This window comes from Haemaphysalis longicornis, unplaced genomic scaffold (genome assembly GCF_048455015.1).
Source record: "Haemaphysalis longicornis isolate Haplotype H1 unplaced genomic scaffold, Haemaphysalis longicornis Haplotype H1 scaffold_11, whole genome shotgun sequence".
Classification (NCBI taxonomy): Eukaryota; Metazoa; Arthropoda; class Arachnida; order Ixodida; family Ixodidae; genus Haemaphysalis; species Haemaphysalis longicornis.
In genome coordinates this window covers 53,757,954-53,781,115 of record NW_027526214.1, presented here as the reverse complement: position 1 = coordinate 53,781,115, position 23,162 = coordinate 53,757,954, and the positions used below count along the sequence as shown (strand labels likewise).

The following is a 23,162-nucleotide window of genomic DNA, read 5'->3' as shown; positions in this document are numbered from 1 at the left end:
CCATTTCTAGCACTCTCGCACGCAGCGTCTTCGATTGGCAATAAAAAATATACTACTGCCGTACGTAAAACAAACAAACTATTTGTTTGTGGAACTTTGTTCACTGCTGATTTACTTAAAATATGACACAAACACATTTATTTTAATATTCTCAAAACCAGTGGGTCAATCGCAAAAAAAAAACCACGCAAGACAGCCGCCACATTAGAGTAAAAACTGGTGCCTCTTCTAATTTACCATCATTTTACTGCATTAGACTGCTCCAAAATTTGATCGTGGTATTATTGTACGAAAACGGAACGGGGCGACAACAGTGCCACTATAGCACGGCGAGCAATTGTGAAATCTTTCAAATGCCATCGAAATTGTAGTGTAGGACGACAGGTGCTGAATGACATTTGAAGCACCCCTTTTGAGTCAAATGACATTCGGACCCTAGTGTAGCCGGGGTATTAAACCATGTAGCAAACATTTAGTGGCACTCTCTGCCATAACTAATTTTGTAAGGTGGACTTCTCCAAAGTATCATACAAAGTGGGACGTTAAGCTCCTTTTTCTGGAGCTACTCTATAAACGTACTTCAGTGCAAATGCTAGGAAGTACGGCAAGTTTGATAACATGCATTTCGAGAACACAGCGACGTCGCAGGCGATGCACGTGGTCGGTCAACGTGTTTTTACAACCGAATGGTACCTTCTATACACATACTTCCACGCAAAACTGGCTAAAGTTGTGTACAATTTCTCATTTTTTAAGATCACGTTAGAAATAGTTATACGTACCACCAGAGTACAAAACCATACACGTAGGCCTAAACGAGCTCGTCCATTGTTACCTCGGCGTTCAGTATGCAGACGTCCCGCATACGCTTCCGGGTGGCCGTTAGCTTCCTGTTCAGCAAGCGACGAGTGGAACTCGCGCTTGCCGACTGGAAGCAACGATGCAACACCGTGAAGACGTACATGGCAGGGGCCACCTCGCGCTGCAGCTGGGTCAGCAGGGCCTACAACACAAATAGGGAGACATCTGATGTCCATCCCGCCTTCACACACAAACAAAATAGTGCGAGTGTTTCCTCTGTACACACCTTGATGCTGTCACATATCCGCTGCGGATCTGCGACGGTCCGGTCTAGATCGTTCCCCCGAACAACGGCGAAATCTGCCTTCCGCCAACGCAAGCGTGACACTGCTTCGGACAGCCGGGGTGCGTTGTGCCCACCGAAGCTAAATGTACAAATCTCCACAAACGGCAACAAGCGCAGCTGCAACCTGCACATGAATTTGAGTTGGCTGTCGCCAACTAAAATTCCGCGTAATGACATCACTCGAACCTGGCTGCCTGGAGTTGCGCAAAGGATGAACCACAAAACAGAGAACCGTCCTCTGAACTCATGCTGCCAAATGACTGCCCTGGCGAGAAAAAAAAATCAAACGTCACATCTGGTTAACGTGTGTGGACGTCATTTTAACGGACCAATCAGGGTGCCGCGTCTGCTGGCCCGATATGATTGTGTTGCTAAGGCGACGCCACCCTGGTTACGTCGGGCTCCGAGATGGCAACACTTCTCCGTGCTGGTTAGGGAGCCCGCGTGTTTCCGTCTCCAAAACGCTGCAGTGGCAAAACTTCCGGTGACGTCACACAAAAATAAAAAACAAAGAACAAATACGCAGAAGCCGTTTATGCATTAAGTAAAAATAAGGATGATCATAAAAAGTAAAAATATTGTTGCACGTGTAAGCATTTGCATCGAAACGTTTCACGCATTAACGAAAGTGGGGTGGAGGCCTCACGAGTGCCTTGTAGTGGTACAAAGCACCCGTAAAAAAAGAAACAACGGCGTCTTCTGGTGTGTACGATTTGTCCACTAACTGTTACGAATGTAGTGCATCATAAGGTTCTAAAGTCGTCTGCGCCATGTGTGTCTTGCCAAGTCGTCATTTGTACGTGAGGAAGTTGTGGTGGGCGGTTTTTACTCGTAGCGTCGTCACCTATCTCCTGCTGAGAACGTCTTGGCTTTATTTGTTGCTGGTGTGATGCGTGTCTGTGTAACCCAATCTCCCTGATGGAATTTGAGTGGCTTTCTTCTACGACAGCAGCGGTGACAAGCTGCAAGGGTTCTTTTTTCTGGCTGTGAACACGGGCTCACCCGATGTTAAACGTGAGGCCTACGTAGCTGGTGTTACAGCTCATATTCTAGTTCATTTTACTGACAACGGAAGTATCCTTTACGCAGCGGTTTCGCAGGAATTGCTCTGGGTGGTAGTACAATCGAAGCAACGATACGTTTTTATCCTGACGTGAACATGCGTGATTATGGCATCATTGAAGAGATGTGGGAAGCACAAAATGGTTGTACACAATCGTCTGAGACTGCTTAGTTTACAAACAAAGCAGTATGAACGAGCGCGAATATTGTTCAGGTAATCAAGTGCGCTGGCGTTACATACAGAGTGTTTCATGACTGCTATGGACTATGGTTGTTCGTAAGCATAAGCAGTTATGCCGGCCGTACAGATTCACTGCACTACACATCGTGTGTGTGTGTGTGCGTGTGTGCGTGTGCGTGTGTGCGTGCGTGTGTGCGTGTGTGCGTGTGTGCGTGCGTGCGTGTGTGTGTGTGTGTGTGTGCGTGTGTGTGTGTGCGTGTGTGCGTGTGTGCGTGCGTGTGTGCGTGTGTGCGTGCGTGCGTGCGTGCGTCGTGTGTGCGTGCGTGCGTGCGTGCGTGCGTGTGTGCGTGTGCGTGCGTGCGTGCGTGTGTGTGTGTGTGCGTGTGTGTGTATGTGTGTGTGTGTGTGTGTGCGTGTGTGTGTGTGTGTACACGCATATTACAGAGGTGGAGCCACATGTTGACGTCTACGGATAATATGACGGCACCTGGTGCTTCTGCGGGCAACTACATCTTTCCCTCCCTGGGAACGATCAATCATTAGACAGTCCTGTCTGCACAAAACAATCACCAATACGGTCACTGTCTGTACGCAGAAATCACCAATATGGTCACTGTCTGTATGAGCCCTTACAGCTGTCAAATCACTGCACGCACTCTTGGAAGCGCACAGGAGGTCTCCGATTTCTCCTGTGCCGGTCAGGTGGTGGCCCCGGCATCGAGTCCATTTGCCTCTACCGGTACACTGCACTTCTCAGTGCCAGAGCCTGCATGAAGCCAGACTTCGTGGCTGCGAACCTCGCGGCTGTGGTGGGCTCGGTGGCACATGTGGTGGTACAGCGCGTGAAGACTCAAGTTTATCTGCGGATGAACTCGCAGATTGTTTGTGGTGGACCCCCAGGTGCAGTGATCCAAGTTTTCGATGGTAGCTCTACTTTGGTAGTCCGTCAACGGGGGCATGTTGTACATGCAAGAGTTGTCCTTGTTAGTTTCTTGCCCTGGTGATGCCTCTTTTGGTACCACTGATAGCTATGAAGCGTTCCAAGTTCGACCGTCTTCCAGGTAGGAGGACCAGCGGCCAATTTTTTGAGGATTTTTAATAGTGGTCCATAACGTGGAGTGCCCTATGGTCCAGAAACTCGTATGTAGGTGCCAACTTGGAACTTGGGGACCCTTGCAGCTCGCTATTGCTCAGCGTATGTCTTACTTTTTTGTTGACACTCTGCGACTCTTTTTCCGAGCCGACTCATCTCCCATGAAGGATTTGAGCTGAAGTCCGCTGTCGGCTGACCAATGACGTCCAAAGAAGTTCTCATGTGTCGGCCATGTAGTCTATTAGAAATGTTATGATGCGCGGGGGTGATGCCAGAGAAACAGGTCGAACCCCGACATCAAAGTAGACACCCGTACGCTTAATTGTCAATGTGAACAGTAAAATGTTCATGACACTTTTAGCGTCTTCCTCTGGAACAATTTCGGTGACTCGGGCTGGGCGTCTTCCACGCCCGTGACGCAAACTTCGACAGTAGTGTTGAAAGTGACTTCGAGGCGGCCACACGTGAAGCAGGTTCAACCACGGGCTACACAGGTAGACAGTTGGTAGTTTTGTGCACCGCAATTTCCACACGCGGCTGTGTTTTCGGTGTACGGGACGACAGCGCCACTACATAGGACACTACAGTAGTATTCTTTATAAGTTATGAGAAAGGTACCAAAGACATTGCTGGATTTGGACCCCGTTATTGCAGGAAGCTGAAAGTATGTGGCCCGCGGAATTACTTCGCGTGTTTAAAAATCCACATACACAGTGTTTTATTATGCTTGCTACGCTGCTTGTTCGTTGTTCCCGTTGCTAATGAAGGTGGCATCAAAGGTGCCGACTGAGGGTGTACTGATCTCAAATTGCCATTATTTTGTTGGCAGTGTTGGATTCTGTCTGAAGTGTTGTCAGCTATTAAAGTTATTTTGTAATTGTGCAGTGCATTTCTGAGGAATGAAGCCGGAAATTTATCTTTCCTTTATTTTTCTTCAGAGTTTATAGAATGGCCTTCGTGAGCAATAAAAATGTGTTTTTTGAAATTGTGCTTCATAGTGATGGCTGAAGTTTCATGATTACATTTTGGTGCTTGTGCAGTTTAACAGTAGAGTATAAATTTTTCCAAAGGAGTTTGCAAAGTGTGTTAGCAAACAGTCAGGTGTCCAGCGTCCCCTTGCAATGATAGAGCCGTTACTCTACCAAGTGGGACAATGGTTTCAGAGATTTCCCATAAATCTTTTGTTTAGATTCCACACCTCTTCCACGCACTTGGAAGTTATTATTGTTCTAGCAACTATGACGAGTTGGAGGGGCTTCAGACTGCTGTGTCGCGGATTTTCAAGCATGCACAGTTGCATCTGATTATGCACCTGCGGGAAGAATAGAAAATGATGCGGCATATCAGAATAGTTCAGGACCTTGGCGCTTCATGTCGCTGCTTTTCAAGGATATTCTGGCTGTACAGCTGTAGTAAGGACAGGAACCCGTTGCCCAGCAAGTTGCAATGGTTTGATGTCAGTCCTTCGAGGTACTAATGTTGCTCCTTTGCAGAGGTGGGCTGTTGCTTCTGACTAGAAGGCTACCGCAAGAATTGCAGACTTATGTAGTACGCTGGAATGGATTCATGTGAGGCCCTCAGGCTGTAAAGCCGCTGCTTCTCAAGCACACCTCTTGTTTTCAGCCATGAAGCCGCGGTGAAAGTTGAAGATGCTTATGTAATGTAGTACAAGGTATTCATGCCAGGCCTTCAGACTGTGAAGTTGGTGCTTCTCATGTACATACCAGAGTAATTTTTGTAGAGGACCCACACTACCGCCATCACCTTTGCCAGCTCTCCAAGTATTGGCGCTTTCAATGTGCGTGCACAGCCTGGACAGCTTTCGTGGCGCGGAAAACACTACTCGAACAACGCGCCATGAAACAATTTTCTTTATGTTGTACGGCGGCTTATCAAGATACGGCATCACTTTAACCTTGTTTTCATCGGGCCTCTGCACTTTGGTTATGCCTTTTAAACTTGATACGGAGGCAGTCTGCAACCACCTTAAGCACTGGTGTCAGAAAACCCTCTGCAGTTAACCTATGAGTCTGGCGGTCAGTGTGTTCCTGGATTGCGTTGACACAACTTTTCTGCAGTGCACTGCAGAAACGTAATGTGGCTATGCCTCATCAGCGATGGCTCAGAGGTACTGCGCTTGCCTCATATGGGGGAAGTACTGGGTTCGAATCCGCGCACCGCAGGGTAGCCACTGGTTTCTTTAATTGGCACAGGCATCCCTGGTCGAGTGCAGACCTTTGAAAAAATAACTCACGCCCGGAAAGCTGCCTTTACCCTTGCGAGGGGCTTCTGCCCTTTATCAATCTGGTGGGGCCCCGGCCTTCTACAACACCGCATTGCCGAAGGGTGGAAGAGTCTGGTGGCATGTCCTATCACAGGCGGTTACCGAGTAGAGTGTCCAGCGTAGCTGTGGAAGTCGCCATGTGCATTCGTGTGCCTTGGTGGTGCTGGGCCCTTGTTACCACTAGAAGATGCTCCGGGCGTGTGACTACAGCGCTTGAAACGTTGACCAAGCTTGTACAGAAAATTATGTCTATGGAATGAGGTGACTTGAAAGTGCAATTTTTTTGGTTTGTGCCAACACACGAATGATAAAATCAATATAAGAAAAAGGGACTGCTAGCACACATCTTCACCTCAAAAATTTCAATTAATGGGACAAAAAGTCTACGCAAATTATAGCGAAAACTGGAAAGCAGCAATAATGTACATAAGCAGTTTACTGAATCACTGGCACTGTCGCCAATTACTGAAGTTTTAGAAATTGGTGCTGAGCTGGGAGTGGATAGCGGCGTTGCAGTTCTAGAGAATAAATGAAAAATGTTTTGTCAATGGCACCTGCATGATTTCGGTGACACAGGTTTTGGGACTTACATTCTCAGATGCAGGCTATAATTTATATTTAAGCACCTGCAATGCAGCCTACTAGAGAATGGTGCTATGGGATGCTCCATAGCCTACACAGTACAAACAAAGTGACGTGACTCTGGTCTCTGAACCACTGTTAACTGGCACGGACAATAAACAATACCGTTCGCAAATGACACTCAGAAGTTGCAGTGTAAGTTAACGCTCTCTTTATCTACTTTTGCTGCTAACCTTCCAATTTTGAAACATACGCGTTCTGGGGAAATAAAAATTTCGAGAAATGTGAGCACGGCCCCTGTAAAAATGGTCCCAACATCAGATGCTGCAGTATTCCAATATTATTCCTTGATTATATCACCGTTTGTTAGCTGGCTGAGAAAGAAATCGTGCAATGTACTTTCCGCCCTTACATTTCAGAAATACAATACCCAGCTAGAACTACAATTTTTTCGGAGGCTGTGTTTTTGTTCATGAACTTGACTAAAAACTACACGTGGATTGACTAAAAATAGTCACTACAGGTGCAGGACGCGCTCTTTATCAAGCGTAGAAAAGGTGACGTGCATTTCGAGAAAGCCCTTGCTTAGCGTTCCGTTCAGACGGAACGCCAAACAGCGTGCCCGGCTCACAACTCGCAGTGAGGGCAGTCTGTGTGCATTTTTACCCAACCGCTACCGCTCACTGTTAATTAGTAAATACCACTAATAATTACATCGATAATTATAGCTTCGGTGACGGGCCTCGGGGCAAGCATATGCACTGAAATGGTCCATGTTATAAGCTTGGCCTACTGCTGAAAAACAATGTCATCACAACCATTGTCACTCGAGAATGTAAACACAAGCAGCGCGCCATCGCGCCATCGCCTCCTGTACAATCGCGATCGCCCGCTGTTTTTTTTTTTACATGCAACGCTGACAGGAGCATCTCTTACCGGCGGCCCTGTCCTTCGTCCGTCGTCGTTGTCGTCCGCGTCCGCACAGCTGCGTCTCTCCTCCGCTCACCCCCTCTCCTCTCTCCGATAGCGAACACTCTCGCCCAACATCTGCAAGCTCGTGGCGCAGCGCACTCTCACTCCTCCGGTGGACGGCGCTCCGCGCGCGCTGCTTCGCGCTGTGCGCATGTGCAGTACTGTCTCTCTCCACGTCTCCTCTCCTTCGGGTGCGCCGGAGTGCCGCGCTCCGGCCGGTCTCTCAGTCGACAGTCGCCCGCGCTTGCGCTTGCTCTCTCGCAGTACCGACGATTGCTTGATGCGACGGTTCCTTTAATAAAGCCTCCGTCTAAACGACAACAACAACAACGCCTCTCATTATGCTCACAATTACGCCCGCATCCCCTCGCGTGGAACCCAACCATGTGATTGAAACGCAATTCACGTTCACTACGCGTTTCACGCAATTCGACTAATCGACCCAACGGAAACACCCAATGGAACCCCCTTCAGCGTCGCATCACACCACGGTTCCCGCGAGGGGAGGTGGGCGTAATTTTTTGATAACTGTTGCTACCACTAGAAGGCGCTCGTGGCGCATCCGCCCCACTTTCGTTAATGCGTGAAACGTTTCGACGTAAATGGTTACACGCCGAGCAATATTTTAACTTTTTATGATCATCCTTATTACTACTTAATGCATAAAAGGCTTCTGCGTGTTTCTTCTTTGTTTTTATTTTTGTGTGACGTCACCGGAAGTTTTGCTACTACAGCGTTTTGGAGATGGAAACACGCAGGGAGCCTACATGCCGCCGGCGGCATGTTGGCATGTAAGGATGTAGGATCCCTAGTGCTGGTACGCGCTAAAGCACAGCACATGACAAAGCTGGCTGTTCCGTGTTCCGAACTGTGCACTAGCTGCTACGCTGCTATCGTATCTAAATCGGTATGCGCGTGAAACATCTCTTCAAACCATTATTTGGTTTCTGTACTCAACCACGCATCAAAGGGCACTTGAGGAGATATCCGTGGTCGCAGGCTAATGCCGCGTCGGCCTCTTGCGCGCCGTGTCGCTTTCGTTCACAGCCGCGGTTTCATTCTCCGGGGATGCGAAGTGCTCGAGGCCAAGTAGAGTGCGACTGCATAAAGTGAGGTCGATTAATAATATATCTGTTGACGCCACCGCCGAATACCGGGTTGAAACGCGGCAGACGATGCACGCTGGTGTTTTTTTTTTGTTTTTTTTTCATGATTGATTGTGGGGTTTAACGCGCCGACGCAACGCAGGCGATGAGGCGCGCCGTAGTGGAGGGCTCCGGGTTAGTTTTGACCACCTGGGGATCTTTAACGTGCGCCTAAATCTCGTACACACGGGCGTTTTTGCTTTTCGCCTCCAGCAAAAAAGCGGCCGCCGTGGCCGGGAATCCAACCCGTGACCTCGTCCTCAGCAGGGGCACGAGGTCGCTGGTTCGATTCCCGGCCGCGCTGGCCGCTTTTCTGATGGAGGCGAAAAGCAAAAACGCCCGTGTGTACGAGATTTCGGCCCACGGTAAAGATCCCCAGGTGGTCAAAACTAACCCGGAGCCCTCCACTACGGCGCGCCTCATCGCCTGCGTTGCGTCGGCGCGTTAAACCCCACAATCAGATCATCATCGTGCTCAGCAGCGCAACGCCTTAGCCACTGAGCATCCGCGGCGGGTGTTTTTTTTTTCCTGCGAGACGCGGATGTAAAGCGCAAGCGCAGGCACAGTGGGAACTGTCATGGCGGTTTTCAGTGTTGCCAAGCGAAGAAATCGACCGCTAATCTTTTTAGTGAATACTATCTGTAGGCGTTCGGCACCATGACACTGATGCCCAGAAGTTGAGGCGAGGGCGCAGGTTCCCCGCGGCTTAGCGACGCGTGTTATTGCAGCCTCTGTTGCGCCAGCTAGTGCACACCATGTATTTATACGCTGCGCCTACGCAGCGCAGAAACAGAAGCCTTGAAGTTAGAACTAAAGGGCGTGGCTGTTGTTACACTTGCGACCTTTTAACGGGAGGAGTTAGAAGGAGTTCTACCGGGAGGAGTTAGCGAGGCAGTAGAAGTGGCAAACGAATATATCTACTTAGGCCAAGTACTGACCCCGGATCCCAACAACGAGGGAGAGATAATTAGAAGGATAAGAATGTGGTGGAGTGCTTTCGGAAGCCACTCTCAGATAATGAATATCAGCCTAACATTGTCCCTGAAGAAGAAAGTGTATGACAGCTGCATCTTACCGGTACTCACCTACGGGGCAGAAACGTGGGGACACACTGAGAGGGTTCAACGTAAGTTGAGGATGACTCAGCGAGCAATGCAACAGAATATGGTAGGTGTAACATTGAGGGAGAAGAATAGAGCGGAGCGGGTCAGGGAACAAACACGTGCTAAGGACATATTAGTAGAGATTAAGAAAAGAAATGGGTGTGGGGAGGGCATGTAATGTGAGGACAAAATAACCGTTGGACATTAAGGGTAAGAGAGTGGATCCCTAGAGAAGCAAGCGTGGCAGGGGGTGGCAAAAAGTGCGATGGGCAGATGAGATCAAGAAGTTTTCGAGAATAAATCAGCTGCAGTTAGCACAGGACCGGGATAATTGGAGAGCTATTGAGGGGGCTTTGCCCTGCAGTGGGTGTAGATAGGTTTATGATGATGAAAGGGCGGAGTATATAAGAAGGCTCGAAGGCGACGAAAAAAAGTGTACGTGGAGGAGCTAAAGTTATCCTCTGTGCGATATGATTAAAGGGGAAGACGTGGTGCGCATGCGTGTTCCCATGTCAGCAGGCGCACCGAACACTGCGCATCGGGTGTGTGGACCCGCACTGCCACAAGCGAAATTCGAGCAGCGGGCCACAACAGAACGCGGACTCGTCTTCTTCAACGGTCCCACTGGAGCACACCGCAGCCAGGTCGCGCAGCGGAACGGCACGGCGTTAACTTTCATTTGTGAGCGCACAACCACGGCCCCTCGATCAAGCGCACGCAAGGTGCCCTTGATCGACGGGCCGTGGCACAACCCTCCTGTACAGTGGCGTTTCTTGCGTGAGCTCTTAGGTCAATCCTCAGGCATTGCCAATTGCAAACAGGAGACAAAGAGTCTTGTATCCAAGAGCACCTCGCTCATTCTCACTGCGCGTCTACCGTCTTCCCCCCACATAGGCATTGTCACGGCGCCGTCACATCGCGATTCACGCCACGAGTATACCGTGCGTTTCCGAGGCATTCGCGCCGCCGAAACTCCATTCACTGCGGTTCAGACCCAGCAAAGAAAGCGCGGATTAAAGCAATTTTTTAACCTCCTTGGGATTAACACCCGCACTTTAGTTGGTATGCGATGGCATTGCATATCATGAGATACCATGACGACGACGTTGCGGTGCTACAAAAAAAGGCCGCGTACTTGCGCTCTTCGGTGAAAACAGCGTGAAAAAAAAACAAGCCTTCTGCTGCCTCTGCCTCGAAACACCCCCTGCAATATGTCAGGCTTATCTCCTTCCCTCTCACTGCTCCTATGAAGATTGCAGTAGGGGTTCAGTTAATTTGTTGTAAGTCTCCCATTGTTCGCGCTACTTCCGTTGGGGCGTTTTGTTTCAGACATGCTTGCAGCAGCGCGATTCGACATTTTATTCAGCGCTGGTTCGCCTCGACCCGCTCAGACAGCCCTTCACTGGGTGCTGTGAATTTGTTATCGTACTAACCAATCACACACGTGATTTAAGTTATGAAAATGCTGCCCCTCTGTAGTGTTCTTAATTTTTGCCTCAAGACTGGCTGGGTAACGCTGATCTTCAGGAGCCATTATACCGTTTCTAGCTGTTCGGAATGGTACAGCCTGTGTGCAATTTATGAACAAGCTTTCGTTCAAGTGTTTTTGACTTGTTTGAATGAAAGTACAGACTGACGGACGGACGGACGGACAGACAGACAGACAGACAGACAGACAGACAGACAGACAGACAGACAGACAGACAGGCAGACAGACAGAGACAGACAGACAGAGACAGACAGACAGACAGACAGACAGACAGACAGACAGACAGACAGACAGACAGACAGAAAAATTTGCTTTAGGCAGCCCGAGGCAGGCTATCGTCAATAGAAGCTTCCAAATTCGTAGAAGAAATATTGAGGCCGCTTACATCTCCACCCGCTCTACTTTTATGCCCCAAGGATCGGTGCCTTGGTCCAGGTAGATCTGCAGGCAAGAAAAAAGGGCAACGTGATTATGATCATGCCTCATTACCACAAGTGCGCTGAGTACATATTTACAATCGATAAAACGGAAATTTGTAACAATTTCCACTCATCTTGTAAGCAGCCCGACAGAAGATCCACTGCTTGTCTGCGTTCGTCCTCCTGCTGTAGATTTGCACCTATTTTATGTTATCAGCATTCAGCACTAAGAAACACCAGACGTCAACAACCAGGAGCAACAGGTGTGTTTAGTTTTAAGCCATCGTTCACTGATTATAACTTAACTTACTGGAGCTGTTTGCGCAAGTGTTTCTGTGGGATGTGTTCGAAAATCACCAAGACCGCAAGCCAAGCAAACACCATGCCCACCCTACTGTTTTAAGTAACAGTGCATATTGTAACACCTTTTTTGTTCTCAGTGACGGGTGCCGCTGCGGTCGCCGGAGTGAGCGGACGTGCCTCACCACGGCTCCCGTAATTTTCACAATTAATGCGGCGCAATCATTACTTACCGCTGTACAATTGGTACCAGAGTGTTTGTGAAGGTACGGGGCATCGACCCATACCAGTTTCGCTCAAGCGGTACGTGATTCTCGCAAATTTTTCAGACTCTGAAAGTTGCACGGTGCGGGCGTGCAGATAGGCCTAACTCTAGGTTTCACACCAGTACGGCCCCCGGGAGCGCCGGACCCGGCCGCTAGGTCTAACCCGACGAGTACGACAAAGATGGCGGCGCAACCGCAACTATGGAAGTGTGCGCGCCACAGGAGCCTAGTGCAACGCCTGCGCTGTTTGTCGTCAGTCACGGAGGAAGAAGGAGCATCGAGGTCCACGGCCACGACATTACACACGAAGAAACGAGCGGCTGGACGGCGGCCGGCAAGAGACTCAGGCTTGTCACCACGGCAGGTGAGCGTCTCGACGAGCCCCGCGCCGCGTCGGACCAACAACCTAGGCCTCGAGAAAGGGCTAACTTCGCGAAGCGAGTGGCCGCGACGATCCCGAAGGCAGCACGCATGCCGGCAGCCATGCCGAGGGAGGAAATCAAGATAGCGATGCCACCACGCGGCGGCCTCAACATGGCCAGAACCGAAGCCTCGATCATAATGTCGGCCGTCATGGCGGCGGCCCGAGTGACGAGGGAGGAAGCTAAGGAAGACACCATATGCACGAATGCGGCGCAGAACATCATTGTGGTCAGCACGCCCAACGAGCACCGCGCCGACGTATACTCCAAGATCAGGGCGCTTAACATCGGAGGGTACACTTACGAGATCAACGCGTACCGCACGGCACCCGAAGGCAAGGTCAAGGTAGTCATTCGCGGCGTGGCGATCGAAGACACCCCAGAAGAAATCAACGATAACATAGTTAACCAGTACAACTCGCTAGCGGTGGAGGCGCACCGGATAGGCAACACGACGACCGTGATCGTCCTCTTTGCGCGGCAGAAGGTACCCTACTACGTGAAGTACGGTTCCATGCTAGTGCCATGCGGCTTATACCGCAAGCACTTCGAAGTCTGCAGAAAAAGTGCGGCAAAGTGAGGCGCAGGAGCGACGTGTGCCTAATCCTAACACCACAATACGTTTCGTGTGCGGAGCCGCCAACCTTGCCGCCGATCATGAGAGGGAGTGCAAGTCCCCCTGCAAGCTCTTCGGGGGGCAACACATGACGGGCGAACGGGAGTGCAAGAAGAGATATAAGAAGCCGTTTGTGGCAACCAAGATACAGTGGGAACGCAAGATCGAGACCCTGCAGCAACAGCAACAGGAACGGGTACTAGAACCTGAAAGTTTCCCGCCACTCGCACCGATGCGAGAGTCACGTCAGCGAAGCGCCAGCCGCCGGCGAGACAGGAGCAACAGCTCGAGGCGGGGAAGGAGCGCCAGCCGTTGGAGAAGATCGCCGTCCCAGCCCCGGGAGAAGGTAGCGTGGGCCGACGCGGTCAAGATGGCGCCCACGACTAGACTCTAGTCCAAGAGGCAACAGCAAGCTAAGACCAAGACCCAGGAGGAAAGCGGTGCCGTTACGGCTCTGCGCACGGAAAACGAGAAGCTCAAGCAAAAGACCGTCGAACAAGACACCATCATCAAGGAGATTAATGAGAAGCTCGCCATGCTGAACTCGATGCACCAACAGCAGCAGCAGCAGGCCGTGGAGCCAGCAACGCCGCAACCGCAACTCCAACCGACGCTAGAGCGACACCAAGAATTAACGACCGAAGACGAACCAGAGCCAGAAAATGACCCTAGGGCGGCCCGAACGTCGCAGCCGAATCCCAAAGGACGGGTGGTGGAGAGTGCCAGCGACCGCAGAATCAACGCAAGACTCGACAAGCAAGACGAGCGTTTGGGTTGCCTAGAAGCCAATGCAAAGATCGCCAACGAGTGACTCACGGCCCTCGGGCAAACGACTCACGAAATGAACGAGCGCCTCACGGCCCTCGAGCAGGCAGTGCAGGGACCAGACAGGACGCGTTCACGCAACTACAAGCACAAATTCATGCGCAGATACAGGGACTGGAGAACCAGATCATTGCCATACTGCAGCAACTGTGGAGGGGACAACCCGCCGTAGCACAGCAACTGCTGCAGCCACAGCCGCAGCCCCAGTGCCAATAAATGACCTCCTGGCATGGCACTGGAACGGTAACGGGTTCTCACGACGAAAAGCGGTGCTACAACACATAACGCAGCCCAAGCGCAAGCCCCACGCAATACTACTGCAAGAAACCCACTGCGAAGGTCCCCCGCCGAGATAACAGGGGTACCGTACCCACACAGAACCCACTACGGGACACAGCGTGGTGCTCAACGGCAAACGGCGCAGACACAGAGGTACATGCATTCTGGTTCGGAGGGGGATAGCCTTCGTCGAGCACACGCTCCTGACCAACAGCACGGCGGATCACTGCATGGTCGACCTCGTTACGGGTAAAAGGAAGAAGGAAAGCGCATTCGTGGTGGTGCACCCGCTCCACCACCAGCAGCGCTTCTAGGCCCTCATGTACAAGGCGGCCCGGCTGGCCGGCAGGAACACGGTAGTGGTATGCGGTGACTTCAACGCCCCGAACCAGGCTTGGGGACCCGCCAGAACGACGGTTAAGGGAATAGAACTATTACAGAACGCCATAGGCGCGGGCTTCAACCTGGTGACGGACCCGTCACTACCCACAAGGACCGGTACATCGGTGGCGAGGGATACCATCCCGGACCTGACGTATGTCAAGATGGGGACGGCGTGCTCGCGCGAAGCGTAATGGCGCAACACGGGAGCAGACCTTGGTAGCGACAACAAGATAGTTGAGGTCTGAATCCCGCTCGCCGACCGAAACAACTACGGCAAGAAAACGGACAAGCTCACGGACTGGGACGCGTTTCGTAGGGTGCTACCCGAAACGCATGACGACATAGAAGACAGAAGAGTGGACCACCGCTGTCATGAAGACGTTGGACGACGCTACTCAAGAAATAGAAACGTACGAGGACATCGACAAGATGGACAGCCACTCGGCGCACCTTCTGGAAGCCAGGAGATCACTGAATGCCGCTGGTTTAAACGACGCACCAACCGTAGGCTGAGAAAACGCATCGCCGAACTCAACAAACAGATCGAAAAGCACTGCAGGGTGCTGTGCGCCCAGCACCCTGCAGCAACCAGGCATGCAACGAGGCGAACAGCATGATGCACACGGGCAAGACGTGGAACATGCTACGACACCTCCTGGACGAGACCAAGGCCAAGACCGGGAATACCCAACACAACAACCTTACACGTACGCTCCACAGGGCCGTCAAGGAACTAGGCGAGGACGAGGTGAAGAAAAAACTGGATGCCAAGTACCTCCCGACCACCCCCACCGAGGACCACCCGGGTTACCTCGGAGAGGAGAACGCGGAGCTAGACAAGGACATAGAACCCTGGGAAGTGCGCGACGCGCTGAGGAACTTCAACAGAAGGTCGGCGGCGGGACCCAACAGGGTCACCAGCAAGGCGCTCAGGAACTTAAACGACGCGGCAGTGGAGGCGCTGACGCGCTACTTCCACAAGTGCTGGCGCGTAGGCCACCTCCCAAAGCAGTGGAAGACGGCCAAGACGATCCTAATTCCAAAACTCGGCAGGCCCCCGAGCATAGCGAACTCGCTCACGTCGTGCGTGTGGAAGGTGCTGGAGCACGTCCTCATGAACCGGTGGCAACGCTACCTAGAAGACGCAGAACTCTACCCCAACTCCGTCGTAGGATTCAGAAAAAAGCTGAGCACGCAGGACTCCATGATCCTGCTAAAACACGACATCCTCGACGACGACATGACGACCAGAGACAACAGAGCGGTGCTTGGCCTGGACCTGCAGAGCGCCTTCAACAAGGTCCGACACTCGGCCATCCTAGGACATGTCTCTACACTAAACATGGGACGATGGACGTACGACTACGTCAGGGACTTCTTGATGAACAGAACGACCAATACCTGCGCGGGAAACCTACAGCTGCCCGAAAAGAAGCTCGGCAGCGTCGGCGCGACACAGCGCTGGGTCATTTCCCCGCTGCTGATCAGCCTGGGGATGATCGGCGTGGCCAATGGGTTGTAAAGGGTGGCGGCCGTCCGCCACACCATCTACACCGACGACGTCACGCTGTGGGTCCCTGGAGGCAGCGACGAACACATCGAGACAACTTTGCAAGAAGCTATAGAAGCAATCGAAGAACAGCTCGACGGATCGGGCCTCGTCTGCTCTCGGGCCAAGTCGGAGTTGCTGATACTCCCACCGAAGTGCGTTTGGAAACGCGAAAGAGACGACCAGTTAAGCATCGTCTCACACACGGCAAACGGACAGGTCATCCCGGAGGTCGACCAAAGCAGGGTGCTGGGCATGCTTCTCGAACGAACGAGGGTCAACGGCGCCGCGGTAACCAAACTGACCACGAAAGCCGATGCGGCCATTCGCTTTTGTCCGCCGAGTCTCCAGCAGAAGAAGGGGAGGCATGAAGGAGGAGAACCTGATGAGGTTTGTCCAGTCCTTCATCATAAGCCACGTCGCGTCGCCGCGTTTCACAACTGGAGGGCGTGCGAGAAAGCAAAGATTGAGAAGACCATACGTAAGGCGTGCAAGACGGGTCTCGGCCTCATCAGAAGTACGAACACGGACAAGCTCGCGGCGTTGGGGGTGCACAACACCCTCGACGATGCCGCCTCCGCACCCGAGGTTGACTCGGGAGGAGGCCGTATTATACACACAATTACAGACGGACTCCATGATTACCCCGGTGCTCGCGAAGTACATATGCCCATTGGTGTACGACAGTGATGTTTATATGCTCTGTGAGTGTGAGCGGGCCACGCTGACCCATCTCATGTGGGAGTGTAGAATCACCGCTATGAAGGCAGCAGAAGAAACGACGCTTCCACCACCGTTAGAGGCGGCGAAGTGGACTTATGACTACGACGTGCAACTCCAGGCCGTCCAGCAGGTCTCGGCGGCCTTAGGTTTGCAGCGACCGAGCGACCCCGCAGAGGGGAGGGGGAGCGGTGGCTCTCTCCAACCCAAGAGGGGAAGCAAGGGCGCAGGCCCTAGGGTCGAGCCCGGACGACGTCCAGGCCGCTTCACGGCTAGGATGAACCCCTCGTGAGAGGGTCGTCCGGAAGCGCTCTGGCGATTCTATAAATTTGTTCTCTCTCTCTCTCTCTCTCTCTCTCTCTCTCTCTCTCTCTCTCTCTCTCTCTCTCTCTCTCTCTCTCTCTCTCTCTCTCTCTCTCTCTCTTGTCTTGTTCTCATTGACACTACGCAGCGCTCGTATCACGCCAATTGCCGAGGCCGAGATTGTCACAATGCACGCGGCCCCCTGTTTCCGCAGCGTGAATTCAGCGGACGCAGTGTAATTCGCACAGTGGCAGGTCTGTTAAGGTGTAAGTCACGTCCTGCTCGCATGGCCCGAGCGGGCCTGGTACGCGAGCCCCAAAGCGTGGCCGGAAATTGGCGGCGACTTTTGGCTGACTTTCGCTGGACGGGCATTCCCTACATAACGTCCGGCTTTCGCGATGGATACCTCCCTATAGTTGTAAGCCCTTTCTGCTCCTTACGCCGCACAATCTCCGTATTTGTGATCCTTGCCGCTTCCCTCTGCTGTTTAAAGCTATGCCTCCAGGGGCAAACCAAATCGCAAAAACAGACAGCTGGCCGCGTATTGTCACGCGAGCTAGAGAGATCGGCAGTCTACGGGCGCAGACCATCGCATTTTGGGCCGCTTCTGTACCCAATGTGTATCATGCTGCTTAAGTTAGTAGGTTAAAACGAAGAGTGACCATGTATTCACCCTTTTGTGCCACATCCAGAAAGTTGCGAAATTTTTAAATCCTACTTTTCCGGCAGTTAGTCCTGATTTAATGAAGCTGCTGCCCCGGCATTCTTTCCAGCTGCGTCACTGGGTTTCGTCTTTCACCAGATGACCCTAGCACCTGCGTATCTCACCCACGGGGTACGTCGGGAAAGCGATTCGCGAGAATGCGATTCGTGAGGGGTGCAGCGAAACATAACGATGGCCTCGTTGTTTCGTTCCCCAAAGGGCCGGTCGGGGAAGAAACTGGTGGAACAGCACCAAAGGAAGACCCAGGTGCTGCTGGTGTCATGAATTGTGCGCTTGGCTGGTGTGATCTTCACGAAGGTGGTAATGGTTGAACGGTTATTTTCATGTTTCGTATTTCTGGGCGCAGTGCCGACTGCAGCGCGTTCCAAAAAAATTAACGACTAGCCAAGCACAATGACGCTATTAAAAATGCCGCGCGATTCGATTGTGGAGTGTAATGCGCCGAAGTTACGCGTGGGTTATGAGGCGTGCCGTAATGTCGTGCGGAGAAATATCGACCCACACGCTTTTTCACTTTTTGCGTCTTGCATAAAAGCAGCCACCGCGGCCAGGATAGAGCCCGCACCCTTCCGCTCAGCATTCCAAAGCTTCAGCCACTGAGCCACCATGGTGGAAGCCGCGCGCAAGTTGATTTGAACACGTATGACACAGCGGAATCTTCGTGGTACACCGATCTCCGCCGGTTTGTGTTCCACCTGTTTGTTTATATTTCTATAAGACCATTGATATACTCTCGTCAGTGAACCTCTGGCATGCCTAGTTTACGACTAAACGCCGCTATCATTTCTTCAACATTTAATTAGTCTTGCGATGCGTTAGCTAATATTTTCCACTCGAACTCATTTATTGTATTTTTTACTATCTTTTTCGTGAGAGGAAACAAGACTTCGTCTCTAAGGCTTGCTTGTCCATTTCTAAAACGTAAACAAAAGGCCTAATAATGTAGCACAGGCGATACCGAACGCTATAGTGTGGCCGGAAAACGCTCAAGAATAAATGAAACGTTTTCACACAAAACCATAAAGATAAAAAACCTCCGTCGCATGCCCCCGCGCGAGGGACACGAGTAAATGCAGAGCATTGGGGGTGGTCACGTGGCGTAGGTTGTGGTAGTTGGCGGTGGTAGTTGTAGTTGTTGTTGTCGTAGGGGTTGGGTAGTTGGGTTGCGAGACGAGAGAGAGAGAGAGAGAGAGAGAGAGAGAGAGAGAGAGACGAGAGACGTAAGTACGTAACGGGTTATTTATTGCCATCGTTTGCACCCCACCCTCTCTGCGGGGCAATCGGTTGGATCTTTATTATTATTCTTTTCTTTCTTTTCTTTTCTTTCTTATTATCCCTCTCCGGGAGGGCAGTGAGCCATCGTCGAAGTTCATAAGCGATGGAAGCAACGCCTTGAACCAGTACCGCGACGCGAGCCAACGTCAGCATTGCAGTACCAGTTCAAGACATCGTGCCATTCTCTTCATCGACGGCGGCAGAAGACAAGGCGGCGAGACGGCGCGCTGCCGACGCCGAACGCAAGCGTCTGAAGCGCGCTGCCGACGACGAACTTCGTGCACGAGAAGCCGCGGCCAAACGTCAACGTCGGGCCGCGGATCCTTCGCTCGGGCAACGAGTATGGCCGGTATTCAATGGCGTGGAATGCATGCAGGCAACCATGCGAGTGCGCCGCCATATCTGTGGCCAAGCGTCTGTTGCTAGGCGAGGTTGTGCGCACGGCCCCAGATCAGGTACCCCTCTTCTCCTCCATGCAACCGTGTGAGTGCGCCGTCACTCGTTACGTCGGCCTCCGCAGGATGGCGGCACTTGTCCATGTCCGTGGCGCATCGGCCATGTCTGTGGCCGTTTCTAGTGTTACCAAGCGAAGAAATTGACCGCTAAACTTTTCAACGAATACCGTCTATATTCGTAGCGCGCGCAGTAGAGGGAGAGGAGGTAGCACCTGCTGCTGCAACGCCTCTTTCAGCGCCGGAGCACGCGCATGCGCGCCCGCACCTGTTGTTGAGAGCGAGGAGGAGCGGGGGAGGGGCGCACGTGCTGGCTGGCTGCGGACGCCGACTTACGGACGCATAACATCGTGCCTTAAAGAAATGCTCTGAATTTAAAGAAGTGTTTTATACGCGCTGCTGATTACCTCCGGCCGTGGGCCCTTTTCAATAAGCACTTGGCGCGGTAAGTGCAGAACAGTGAAAAGTCAGTTCTAATCAGCTATCCTCGAAACGCCCCGCGCAGCGTACGTGTACCGACACCGCCACATGCATGCATGCATGCTTACCTGCATGGCGCTGGACATGCGCTCCCTGTCGGCGAGAATCTCGTGCAAGGTCCGGGTGCCCAGAATGTTGCGAAGCGTGGTCTGGGCGAGCAGCTGGGAGCTGTAGTGGGCCTTCGCCACGTTGGCCACAGACAGCACCGGATTGGACACTCTGTAGTACACCACTGCGTCCACCGACACGGTCACGGAGTCCTTTGTCAGCACCTGCACGTCACCCGCCTTTGCTGGTCATCGCGTTGTTGAATAGAAAGCGCTAAGGAGAAAAGTAGCACTTATTTTTGCGCCCGGGGTGGACGAGGATTTGCACCTTCTTTTTGGTTGTAACATTGGCACGTCTGTCTTATATTGGATTGGATTGGAGAAACGTTTATTGTGCCTGCAGTAAAGCGCGCGCGCACTTTGGACGTGGCTTACGTCGTCGTCTTGGCGGGTGCTCTGCGAGGATCCTCGTTCGCCGTTGCCGGCTCGCGAGGTTCCTGCCTAGCCAGCGCCTCGATGACCTGCTGGACGGCCTGGAGTTGCGTTTCTTGGTGGTCACTCCACATTGCTTCCTCAAGCTGCGGCGGTATTCGTCCTGAGTTAGCTTCGCTTGGATGTTTGGAACAGTCCCAGAGCATGTGCTCGAATGTGGCCGTCTCCCTGCGGTACGCTCTGCACTTGTCGTCGGGGTGTGATTCCGGGTACATCCGGTGCAGTAGCGCCGGGCTCGGAAGCGTCCTCGTTTGTAACTGCCTGAACAGCACGGCCTGTGACCTGCTCAGCCCTTTGCAGGGCGGCGGGAGAAGTCCATGGGCCAGCCGAAAGGCCTTGGTCAACTCGTTGTAGCTGGTCATTCGGTCTTTGGCGCTGAACCACAGCGGGCGGCCGTTGCGCTGGGCGCGGTCGGTTAGTCCTCACGCTCGGGCGTGTGCCGTTTCGTTGTGGTTGGCATAATTCTCCGACGCTGCGCCTGCGTGCGCCGGGAACCACTTGATACGAATCCTCTTGTCGCGGTCTGCCTGTCGGATCAGTATGCCTGCCGCCGTTGGGGCAATTCTTCCTTTCGCGTAGTTCCTCACCGCCTGTCTGGAATCGCTGAGGATCGTGTGGCATTCTTGGTCTACGGTGGCTATTTCTTCTGCTTCCTCGACTTGCTTGCTTGACGTGCTGGCGGATGCCCGCAAGTTGCCTTCGCAGTCGACCACGGCAATCGCGAAGCCGTTGCGGCCAGCATATTCGGCTGCGTCCACGTATCTGACGCCAGGGTCTTTCGCGTGCAGGTGCGTTAGTGTTTTGGCTCTAGCGCGTCTTCTGCCTTCATTAAAGCCCGGGTGCATGTTCCTCGGCAAGGGGTTTACCCGTGCGTTCCACCGTACGTGGTCGGGAACGGGGTGTTTTGGTCCCTGTTGTTCGTGATAACTGATGCCTAGTTTGCACAGGATCTTTCTGCCGGCCTTGGTCGACGACAGTCGTTCCAACTGAGCGGTTCTTTGCGCTTCGGCAATCTCGTCGAGCGTGTTGTGTATGCCCAGCTGGAGGAGACGCTTCGTGTTGGTAGTTTCGGGTAGGCCGAGGGCTGTCTTGTAGGCCCTCCGGATTAGGATGTCTAGCTTGTTCTTTTCGCTTTTCATCCACTTGTGCAAGGCTGCCACGTACGCTATGTCGCGGAACCTACCGCGAGTCACGGCCCAGAGCCCTAGACGGAGCGATACGTGTTTCTTTATTCGCTGTCATCGAACCACTACCACCGATGATGATAATGTACGGCGTGCCCCTGCCCGCTTTCCCCTCTTCTTCATTTGCAACATCTTCCCGCGGGCCCAAGGCGGTCACTCGGCGAGTTCAAAAACGTACAGTTATTACACAGGAACATTGCACATGAAACTATGGCAGTGACACTTGGCGAAGTCCCCATTGCAATTGAAGAGCCTTGTCGCTGCAGGATCACGATCGCGATGGCGTCCAACTCCATCGTCGGTATTCGACGTGTGACTTCCTTCGCTTGGGGATGGAGTCGATAGCGTGAAAACCTTCCGGTTACAGGCCAGCGTATGAGGTTTCCTGCAGCCACCCGAAACCTGACGTTCCGGCTCCGCAGACACAAATGGCGGTGCACACTGTTTGGCCTCGGTTTGCTTTGAGAAATGGCTGATGCGCTCTACGCTCTGCCTGTTGGTTTCTTCGCTGCTGCTGCCCAAGCTAAGTTTCTGGTGTTTCTCCACATGCGTATGTTTACGGTTAGCTGAACACGCATTGGGCGTTCGGTTTGTCTTCGTCTCCCCCTTTGCTGGACTTCCAGAACTGACCCGTCTCGAGCATGCCTTTACGGTGCCCTCTTTCGATAACGCGCTCGGGTTCGACGTCGGATCCTTAGGTGCGTATTCCTTCGGGGCCATTTCGGGGGGTCGATTTTTCTTGAGTCCTCGTGTGGATTGATAAGTGGGCATCTTCTGGGCAGGTTCTTCCTTCGGTGTTTGCTCGCTAGAGCTATCCGTTCCTTCCGCCCCTTTATCCATCATCACGTCTTCAATTACTTTGCATTTGGTGCTGAATCCTTTACAAGTGCAAGGGTACGTATTAGGCGACTCGGGTTCATGCCATGAACTGGAACAGCAGTTCCGCCGTCGCCACACAGCACGTGCGTCAAATTTTAAACGCCGTCGTGTGCCACCCGAGAGGATCATGGCGCTAGTAAGTCTACAAGCCGTAGATCTGAGTGCTCCTTGAATTGTCCAACCTAGAGCCGTTTCTGCAGCTGTGAGATCTGCATTGATTCGGTCTATTTTGCCTGTGGCCACTTTCCAGTAGGCATCCGATCCAACCAGTATGCCGATTTCATGCTCTTTCCATGTATTCGGCTGGCAGACGTCGGCAACGTCGTACCGCTTTTCACTGAGGATATTGACTGTCGCGCTATCGAGTTGCGGACTGGTGACCGAGCAAATCTTAGGGACCTCCAAGGCTTCCAAAGTGACCCGATCTCCACGAGCTTGTCCACGCAGCGTCACCTCTACTCGTCGGCAGCGTAATATCTGGTGAGCCC

The 23,162-nt window shown here is 52.5% G+C and overlaps 1 protein-coding gene across 1 annotated transcript in view; it reads right to left on the bottom strand.

Moving 5' to 3' along the window:
- LOC144160643 (band 7 protein AGAP004871-like) overlaps positions 1 to 23,162 on the bottom strand; it is a 121,879-nt gene that overhangs the window by 51,574 nt on the left and 47,143 nt on the right. The window contains exons 5-6 of the mRNA XM_077691872.1: positions 20,141 to 20,344; positions 11,444 to 11,499 (exon numbers count right to left, since the gene is read on the bottom strand). Coding sequence (XP_077547998.1) covers positions 11,444 to 11,499; positions 20,141 to 20,344 — 260 coding nt within the window. The remainder of the gene's footprint in view (positions 1 to 11,443; positions 11,500 to 20,140; positions 20,345 to 23,162) is intronic.